The sequence below is a fragment of the Enhydra lutris genome, unplaced genomic scaffold (genome assembly GCF_002288905.1).
Source record: "Enhydra lutris kenyoni isolate GAN:26980312 unplaced genomic scaffold, ASM228890v2 scaffoldscaffold52, whole genome shotgun sequence".
Taxonomy (NCBI): Eukaryota; Metazoa; Chordata; class Mammalia; order Carnivora; family Mustelidae; genus Enhydra; species Enhydra lutris.
In genome coordinates, this window is record NW_019154136.1 from 1 (window position 1) to 10,544 (window position 10,544).

Below are 10,544 nucleotides of genomic sequence, written 5' to 3' on the forward strand. Positions count from 1 at the left end.
GAGCAGAAGCTCCTGGCGTAGCCGACAGGGGCAAGGAGTCAGGTGCCAAAGGCGACACAGCCCCCGTCCTGAGCCTCTAAGGCTTTTGCACCCTGTAAGCTGGGAGAGCTGAAGGCAGAAAGGAAGTGTGGCTCCTGGCCCCCGGTGACAGAAGAGCAGCCAGAACCACAGGCAGACGTAGGAGCTTGGGGACGGGGACAAGATTTGTGGGGGCCCTGGCCTCTTCTAGTGCATTCGCATCCTCAGTACCACGGCGAGCGGCAAGTGCTGAGCACAGACACAGCTCATGGATGGAACTTCGTGCTGCTCCCCGGGGGGGCTCATTTAAGGTCCTACAGGACATCAGCCCTTCGCAGCTAGTGATCTGCTTATCTGTAGAATGAGGGCAAGTGTTAACACTCGACTATCTGGACGTGCACACAGACAACCACAAGCTTGGTATAGCGTTTCTTTATCAACTCTAATAAATTCGTACATTAATGTCATGCAGTGAAAGCAAGCAAAATCAAATCTGAGGCCTTGACATTACTGTGGTTTTAAAACTTTATTATATTTTAAAATCTGAAACTGTAAAACATAGTATTCATACAAACACCTGAGGACTGTTCAGCTGGGCACAGCATCTTCACACAACTTGAGAGAAGATCAAGTTTAAAATAGAATCTTGTCTTACAAGAAACAACATAAATGAGTAACATAAATAAAAGCACCTTTTAAGTCACATATGCCCAGTAAAGAATTGCATTTGTTTATAAAGCACACTTGGCTTTTGAAAAGGAAGATGTATATTTTTGCCCCTGGTGAACATTTTATTGGCATTTGTAACAAATGGCTAATACACTTAGCACCAATTCTCACAGCTTATAAATATTATATCAAATGTTATATAATATAACAAGGTAATAAATAAAACAATGAACAGGTTTCACTTGAATGTTCTAATTTTCTAGTTCTTAAAATAAAGTCCAAAATGACAAATTAGAGCTAATGTATTTTTCAAAGTTTAGTAGGATAAATGGCTCAGAAAGCAAATGAACTAGAAACATTGCACAGGACAGAGAGCTTCCCTGTATGGAAACCCTGAAGAGTCAGCTGAGAGGTACTAGTGATGGCAGATGATGTGAATATTTCTAACAGAATAAAAACATCTCACTGGATATAGTTCATCTTTACCTCTGTGAAGTGCAAAGTGCTATCCTTAAATTCAAAAAGAAGACTTACTTATGTGTATACTTCAGATATAGAATAAAATATAAATATGAAACAGTATCATTATGAACACAGACAATAAAAATGTATCTTTCAAAAATTTGGACATAGGCATCTTTATAGAGAGATGGGAGCAATGAGTGCCTAGTGAAATGTCCAAGCTTAGGTAAAATATGTTAAGTTGTAAACTAAGTATCTCTTGCATAAAATGACCGTTCTAACAATTTATCTAAAAATTGGTAAAAATACTTTAAGAAAGCTTGTAAGGTTGCCTTTTTTTCTTTAAATAGAAACAAATACAACATATATAGAAATAATAATAGAAAGGAAAATACTTTATATGGCTTTCCCTTTTGGGAAGCTGGTAGAACATGAACAGAAGCTTGCAGTAACAAACATAAAAGATTTTAGAAAGATGCTATCTATAGTTGCATCTTTTAAGTTTTCTTCTAAGGAAAATCCATGGATTTACTAGAGAACTTTTCAGGCCCTGATATTTTCTCTTTGGGATTCAGCTGTTTTGGTTCCTTAGATAAAGATGAACAGAAATTAGAGGTGTTTCTGTTTCCTTTGTGAAGTACAACTGTAAACTATGCAATAAAAATAATAAAAAGATATAACGAAAAAACTCCCAATCTAACAAACCGCCAGTGCTCACATGTTAGATGGCTTCTCAAAGAGCAGACCAGACTATAATGGAGTTCTGCAATTCTGGACAGAACATAGTTTTAGAAGAACCTTCTACACAACAAAAACTTCTAAGGGCAGAAAAATGATTTTACACCAAGATGGCACTGGTCTCCCCTGAATGAAGATCGAGCTAAATTGACACAAACATGTTTTCAGTTGACAAAGAATTTTTCTTCTTTAAGCCTATCGATGTAGTGGCACAACTTCAGGGCTGTCCCCAGCTTCAGCCCCATGTACTTAATCATCATGTCACTCTTTAGTAGTAGCAGAGCCTTTCCATCAATGTCCTACAGACAGAAGGAAAGGACAGTGATTAGTTGATAGGTTCATATTTTATCAGAATGGTCCTTTCTTCATATTATATGAACATGTGATACCAATAATAGAGCAGCTCCTTCCAGATGTATATTCTCCGAGTATACACCTGCTTGATGGAAACTATTAAAAATATAATTTGTACAATGAAGCATGGTTTGATCATTTATAAATTTACCTTGAATTTTAGGAAGAAAATTTAACCTAGTATCTTTTTAAAAATGTGTATTATTTATTTGAGAGAGAGAGGGTAAGCACAAAGTAGGGGGGGGCAGAGGGAGAGCAAGAAGGGGAGCCAGACACAAGGCTTGATCCCAGGACCCTGAGATCGTGACCTGAGCCGAAGGAAGACACTTAACCAACTGAGCCACCCAGGCGCCCCCAACCTAAAATCTTAAAAATGTCCTAAGCATCAAACTACCTACCTTTAAATATTGTGCTGAATAAAATACTGCATATCTATGACAGAGTAAAAACTGTGAATGGTAGAAATGGATTTCAGATGGCCCTTAGTTATCTTAGAACAGCTTGGAATACGAGGGTGTTAGCATCCATACGAACTGTACACATGCTATAGAGTGCTGTCTTGATGTTGAAAGCTAATCAGTTAGCTGTCTGAAGTTGATTAGATGCTTAAAAACTATTTTCTTGCCATATCAAAGAGGGTATGGCTACTAATTTTATTCATCAGGAAACACTACAAAAACATGACTTCATAGTCACAAGGCATCCTCCTCAAGTTCTTTACTAACAGACTGACTGATGTTGCTGAAACACATTACTTGGTTTTTACAAGTTCTGGTCTAAAAATAAAACCGTACTGTCTGAAAAGACCTGAAACCCCTTACAGTGCTGCCTTTCTCAGGCACTTTCTGTACTTTTCCTACTAAGTACAATAAAAATTAGAACTTATAAAAAATGTAACCCATGATGTTACTTTGTAAATGGCATGAGGCTATCAGCATCCCAAACCATCAACAACCATATAAGGTTAACAGAACTGAGCCAAACGGGATCAGTTGCTGGCTTCATTGGGCATCATAACAAAAAGGACACCCTGTCACACTGTTCCTATTTAAATCCAGCCTCTACCATTTAAGGAGCTAACTTTGGGCCAAGTAACCTTTCTCACATATGGAAAATCAGTTGCTAGGGTTCCCCCACCATCCACACTAATCAGTACCCAACTGAAGGGCCTAGACAGAGGTCATTCAAAAGCATTATGGCACGGGCGCCTGGCTGGCTCAGTCCTACAGCATGCGACTCTTGACCTTGGGATTGTGAGTTCAAGCCTCCCACTTGGGTGTAGAGCTTACTGAAAGAAAGAAAGAAAGAAAGAAAGAAAGAGAGAAAGAAAGAAGCATTATGGCAGGAAAACCAAATCAAAATATACATTACATGTTGCCTGAAAAGGTCAGCGATGGCGAATGTGAATGTCTGAGGATCTGTTTGTTTCAGAAACTGGATCACTTCCTCCACAGACCAGGTTGAAGGGTCATCCGAGAAGCTTTGTTTTAGGATACCTGGGTCAGTTCCAATTGGTGAACTTGTAGCTTCAATGGGGGAAAAAGACAAATCAAACTTGACCTGATCATTATCCCAAAAGAAGAGATGTTAGGTAGGGAGAAATGCCCTTGCATCAAGGACGTTGAGGATTATAGATCAAATAGTGCTACTTGTCATGTGTCATTTCACACTCACCAAAGTTGGGCGGGATACAAAGAGATGAGGCAGTATGGCCGAGGCACTTATTTTCCATTAGAGCTGGATAAGTCATCATCTCAGGGTTATGCGTCGGACTGGGCTCACCTTGACCCAGAATGGATCCGGGTGCTACTGTACAAGCTCGAGTAGGTGAGAACATGTGGCTGCTATTGGGCCCTGGGCTGGGACAGTAGGGCACGATGGTAGAGGAGCCCTGAATCGGATCATCAGGTGTGAAATATGGCTGGTATGAATGTGAAGAATACATGGACGGAAGTGTTGGACTCTGGCTCAGATTCGGCTCCTGCTCAGGGAGGTATGACTCTGGATCCCGTTCTGGGGACCCCTCCTCTGAACGGTAGGGTGATCCTATAGGATTGCTCGGGGAATCATCTGGGGGCCTTTCCACTGGCATAGTTGGGCTATAACTTTCAGGGTAAGAGAATGAAGAAGGAGGTTCCTTCTTCCTCAATTTCTGCAATCTGATCTTTCTGGAAAGCAGGTAATTATAATTTTTATAAGCATATCCAAGTGGCTTCTGAAATGACACAAACCCAGCATAAACTAACTGTCAGTGAGTAAAAAAGGAAATAAAATAAGTAGTAAATATAAATTTTTTTTTCAGGAAACACCGCTTTACATTACTAAATATATATGCTCTATTTTAATTATATGATTTTTGTTCCTCTTCAACCCTATCATTTTAACTGAATTTTATACGTTGTGTTTATAAACGTAAAACTATTCATTGTCATACACTTCTCAAACCTAAACTTAAGCATCTTCCCAACAAGTTTCAGTCTCCCATCTGCTGCTACAGCAAGAATCAATTTGGCCTTGCTAATCTCATAGTTAATAGTTCTCTCTCATTTCTAACTCAATGGCATCTTTAGAAGCAAGAGGTCTATTGCAGTTGTGAAAATATTTTTGTTAACACTCACGCGATTCTGCCACAGTGATTTCACACGAAAACGGTGGATTTTTGAAACTTTTCCATGAATGACATCAAATTTCTTATCCAGGTTTTGAATAGCATCATAGATGACCTATTATAATATAAGCTATTAATAGTTTCTATTCTAAAAGTAACATAAGAATACCAATAAGCCAAAATTTGACTGCTAGAAACAAAGAAAAGTTCTCAAGCTGTCAGAACCAGATGCCTGGTTTTGGTGACACAGAGAGGAGCTGATGGAGATAAGGAGCCCAACCTCCTACTCAGCAACTCCAGGCCATGCGGGCATTTTAAAAAGCTTTAATACTGGAAAGTAAATGTACCACCATTCTTATAAGCCACCATATTTATGATGGAGTCGTTTTATATCAAGGAAGGGGCTATTTTAGGAAAGAAAGCTTCAAATCTGCTAAAAAGGCCAAAGAGCCTCTTTCCATATAACCATGCCGAGAATTCAGAGGCAGTGAGCATTCTGTGCTGGAAAGAACAGTGAGCCAAATATAACAGACGTGACTTTTGGCTTCAAAGTATTTCAAAGATAAGGTAATCAACAATTAACCTTATAAAACCTTCCAGTAGATGTTCCCTATTGGCCAACCAGGTTTGTGACTAAAAAAACCTGAGAATTTTTCAAATACACAGAAATTTTATTCAGGCCAAAAATACACTTAAACAGGAGGCCAGGACCATTTCCTTATTCATTCACTCAAACACTTACTGAGGGCCTACTTACTACCTCTTGGAACTGCTTTGCTAGGCGCTGGGACTGTGGACAGAAAGGAAAACAGGAAAACGAGAGCCTGCCCTAAGGAACGGCCAGGTGAGTTGGGGAGAGAGGATTTCAGTAAAGTGATGGGCAGCCTAAAGCAGTGGTTTTCAAAGTGTGGTCTTGGACCAGTAGCATCAATGTCTCCTACTGGCTTGTCGGAAATGCCCCATCACTCACACCACACTTGCTAAATCGGGAACTCTGAGAGCACGGGTAGCGATCTGCTTTCACGAGCCCTCCGGGTGGTTCTGGTGCATGATCAAGTGACCCACTGACCGACAGCACTGAGGTGAACGTGCAGGCTTTAGGGGAACACACCTGGACGCAAAGACTAGCGTTCTGCCGCTTATCAGCTGTGTGACCTTGGGCGAGTCACTTAACTTCTCTGTGCCTTAATTTCCTCATGTACAGAATCCAGATGAGAATCTCAGAGTTCTCTCAAGGACAAAGCGAGGCGCTGTGGTGTGATGTTAGTACTCCCATCCTAACAATACTACATGACAACCCGCCCAGTAGTGCTCAACCATCCATCAATAGTCATATTATTGTTGGGACTCTGATGGCTACGACACACGTAAGAATGGGCGGCCACGTGTGCACAGAACAGGAGGACCTGACCCAGGCTGGCAGTCGTGGCAGTGTTGTCAGAGGAGATGTCCCCGTTGAGGACTAAAAGACAAGACGGTGTTCACCAGGTAAAGATGCATGAAGGGCAGAGAGGGCAGAAGGAACAGTAGATTCAAAATACCCAGAGAGAACACAGAATTCAGATGTGTAGACAGTGAAGATAAATGACGTTCAAAGAGCTGGGTGTTTTAAGGGAAGGAGAGAGAAGGCATGACAGAAAGAGGGATGGGAGGCCCCAAGTGGAGGTGAAGCTGTGGGAGGGGATGCGGAGAGTGACGGAGACGGAAGCCCAAGGGCCAGGACGTGGCCACTGATGAAGGGAAGCGTCCCGGCACAGGGAAAGAGGCTCAGAGGCAGAAAACAGCACCGCCTTAGCCTTATAGAGGGAGATGCCCGAAGGACAGATCCCAGCCTAGTGGCTGGCTGTGGGGAGAGGAATTGCGACTCAGAGGGATTTGGGCCTCACGCTCCAACCCACCTTGGCCTCCCTGAAATAAGAAGCCAGGGCCGGGCCCTCCGGAGCTTGTGGGGGACGCAGAGGGAGCTGACCAGAGTGCTGGCGAAGGGCCACGGGACAGTGGAGGGATCCTGGCAGCCGCCCCCTCTGCTTCCCAGCCTGCACAGGGCTGGAATCTTCCTAAAGAGGACACTGGGCAAGGACAGAAGAAGAAAAGATGGAAGTGTGCAGCGACTGGTCTAGACCGGTAAGGGAAGGGGTTGAAGAAAGGAGAGAGCTCGCACACTGGGAGAAACGGGGAGGATCCCCGATGGTCCGTTTCGGGGCTGTGACGGGACACTGGGCACTTATCCTCCTCCACGTTCTGGCTCACCACATCTTGCACTGTCGCTCAGAAAGAAGGCCCTGGCAGAGCAGTGGCAGCCCAGGGGGTTGTGGGTGCTTACATGAGGCAGGCCGGGAATGGCCCCGCTGGAAATCAGAAACCCCCCTTTCACCGCCCACCCTCCGTACCTCCTTCCCCAAAGACCTGCTACGTTCCTTTGAAGCAGTCCACTTCTGTTCTCAGTAACAGTGATAAAGACTCACTAAACACGCTTTACTTAGGCAGGGTAGCTCATCTTAATCCAACAAACTTTGCATGTTAACAACTACTTTTGAAAAAATAAACTTCCATTACCTCTAGAGGATGCAGCTCACAAAATCCTTGATAATTACCCCCATCAATCTTTACCAGCATGCTAACTTTTACAAAATCCCCTCAAAACTACGTAAGATATACTCTTTAAAAAACAACAGTATGCTGCCCTTTTTTCAATTGAGAAATCTCAACAATGTATTTAGACACATACTAATTTTTTTCTACATCAATTTCTTTCAAAGATTTTGTAGGGAAAATTAATCAATATCAAATAATAGAACATACATTTCTTCAGTTAATGGCTTTTAAAACAAAGCTATAAAACGTACATATTGGTATTTCAAAATTTTCACCTGGAGGTGCTATTCTAACTAGAAATTATTAAAAATTATTACCATGAGGGGATAATCTTAGGTAATTTGATATAGCAAAATTTCAATTAATTGTACACTTTTACATGAGATAATGGGAATTTTAACTTAGTATTTCAGTAAACTACATTTGAGAAACAGAATTTTGTACCTGACAATGATTGAGGACATCCGTAACAGTTTTTTGTTGTTCTTCGTTGTAGGATGTGTCAGACATCACAGTTTCCTGCTAATATTTTAAAAGTTAAGTAGTTAATGCTTTACTTTTATAAGAGCCAAATTCAACACCAGGAGGAAAAAAACACTTTACATTTATTTATTTAAATTGTTTTTATTTGTCACCAACTTTTCAAAAGGATCCAGACGTCTTAATCTCAAGCAGAAACAAAATAAAAGCTCACATTAATACGAAAATGAAAATGACAACTGCTAATTGAGAGAGGAAATAAGAATTTATTATATCAGAAGGACCTAGGTTTAAAGTTTTGTACTGAAAATGAGTATAAACTGCTCTGAACTTCCTACTACCTAAGGAAAAGGGAAGTAAAATGGTTATATGGTTACTACCTAATGAAAGGAAGCAAACAAGTTCAGGAAAGACCAATATTCTTTGGGTTTGAGTTTAGAGGAACTCCACAGTATATGAAGAATTTAAACATTTTTCTTTAAAATGGTTAAGTGTTAATGTATCTGACAAGTGGCAATTCACATTACTTACATTATTGACATATGCAGTGTTTGGTTCATATGCATAAAGAACAGTGTTATCATCATCATAAGCAGGTATTCGTGTTCTTATCTAAGGAAGATGTATTAACAAATTAAAAGGAAAGATGAAAGATAGAACTGAAAGAAACACTGAGGACTTCAATTTCACTTTTATGATGCTCCAAAAGCTATTGGTGAATATCAAAGGACCTTTGTCCACTGTAAACACTATGACTACATGAAAAGATGTACCTGCAAAACTGTTTTCTCATTATCTGAACTTAAGGTATCACTGAAGATATCATTTACATTTAAGATATCATTTTCTATTGAGCTTAACCTCTTGTGTAACTCAGGGTTGAAAGACTAGTCTAGGAACCTGGCACCAGAACTGCTGCAAACCTAAGTATTTTTAACCATGAACAAGGAAGCAGGGTTCGTGGCTTTTGATTTTTAGATAATCCAACAGTGCCACTCTGTGGACGAAAGAAGAAACACTTAAGCACCTACTTTTCTTGATAAATTGATCACCTTAAAACTTTTTTTAAATAGGACAGTTTATAAATAAATGAATATACAACAAATAAGCATTAGATTTCATTTAAATACAGTATTCTAAGAATGAATTATAAACTATAGGAATAATGTTAAAATAAAGACAGAAGCTATGTAGTCTTTGTTTCAAAAAGCATAACCAAAACAATATGGAAAGGGCTATAGATTAGTTCTTATAAAAATATACCATGCATATTGGTATATGCCAACACTATACATGTTGGTAAATGCCAACATGTACAGTGCCTTATGCTTTTCAAACTTCTTTCACATACTTATGTCAGAAAGCAATTCTCAGTAGGCAGTTAACATTATGTCCAAAAATGAAAAGATACTGGGGCTGACAGAAGTTAAGAGAATTGCCCACAGCACTTAGGTGGCATTAATACCCACATCCTTATTTAAGTAAAGAAATGCTTTTTCTGTTAAGCCAAATTATATATAATTTAATAATCTATATTTTTACTTACCTTCAGGAATCAAGAAACAGCAGAATGTGACAGAATTGTACAACAGCACAATCAAACACAATCAAACAAACAAACAGCACTGTTTGGCAAGATTTTCATAAAGTTACTTAAATTAACCCTATGAGCTAGCAGTGCAGCTCCTGAGTATTTACCCGATAGAAATGCTAGTTCACAAAAAACTTGTACGTGAATGTTTGTCACAGCTTTATAGACCACTGTCAAAGCTCATGAAGTTGTTATTTCTGAATTCCACTCAATGAAATTAAATTCCATTTAGAAAAGAAATAGAGCACAGTGAAAAGAACAAAGACAGATTTATTTGAAATACAAACCACATCAGCTTCACTGGAGCCGCTAGACATCTTTTTTGAGCAACAGCAGCATTCCACCTCCTCCGAGTGGGCCCTACTTGTATTTAAACTTGCTGGTGGGTTTATTTGTGAAATTCCCTGGTCACCCAGGGCTGCTAAACCACCTACTCCTAAAAAGCAAGACATAAAAAAGTTACTTCACACATTACCATCATCAACTTAATAGGGATATGTTCTCCAAATGCCAACTCAAACTGAACCGGAGTCCTGGCTGAATTTTAGAGTAACTCTTCCAGTAGTGACTTAGAATAAACCTTTAAAAACTGAAGAGCTATGTTGTCACACCTAGATATAAGGATCAAGATCACGCACAAAATCTAAATTGTGAAGTAAATACAACTGAAAGGCTACAGAGTAAATGCTGGAAAAAATGAACAAGAGAGCACAATTCCTAACTGCTTTTCGCAAGGCACTGAGAGGCACTTGGGTGGCTCACTCAATTGAGTGTTGGACCCTTGGTTTCAGTTCAGGTCATGATCTCAGCTTTGTGAGACTTGAGTCCTGTGTCTGCTTGGGCTTCTCGCCCGTTGCCCCTCCCCCCGCTAGTGCTGTCTGTCTCTCTCCCTCAGATAACTAAATCTTTAAAATTAAGAAAAAAATTCTCTTTCTTTCTCTCCCCCCCCCAGTGCTGTCTGTCTCTCTCCCTCAGATAACTAAATCTTTAAAATTAAGAAAAAAATTCTCTTTCTTTCTCTCCCCCCCC

The 10,544-nt window shown here is 40.1% G+C and overlaps 1 protein-coding gene across 2 annotated transcripts; it reads right to left on the bottom strand.

Moving 5' to 3' along the window:
- Positions 1–1,492: 1,492 nt before the first annotated feature.
- LOC111157155 (Scm polycomb group protein like 1) lies at positions 1,493–10,404 on the bottom strand. Of its 2 annotated transcripts, XM_022518422.1 has the most exons (7): positions 9,803–10,404; positions 8,456–8,536; positions 7,889–7,966; positions 4,860–4,964; positions 3,916–4,456; positions 3,613–3,767; positions 1,493–2,186 (listed from the first exon to the last, which is right to left on the bottom strand). In XM_022518422.1, the coding sequence occupies exons 1-7, from the start codon at positions 9,965–9,967 to the stop codon at positions 2,052–2,054; spliced, it is 1,260 nt and encodes a 419-aa protein (XP_022374130.1). In that variant the 5' UTR covers positions 9,968–10,404; the 3' UTR covers positions 1,493–2,051. The 2 variants fall into 2 exon arrangements, with proteins under 2 accessions (XP_022374130.1, XP_022374131.1); XM_022518423.1 differs by lacking the exon at positions 8,456–8,536.
- Positions 10,405–10,544: the final 140 nt, after the last annotated feature.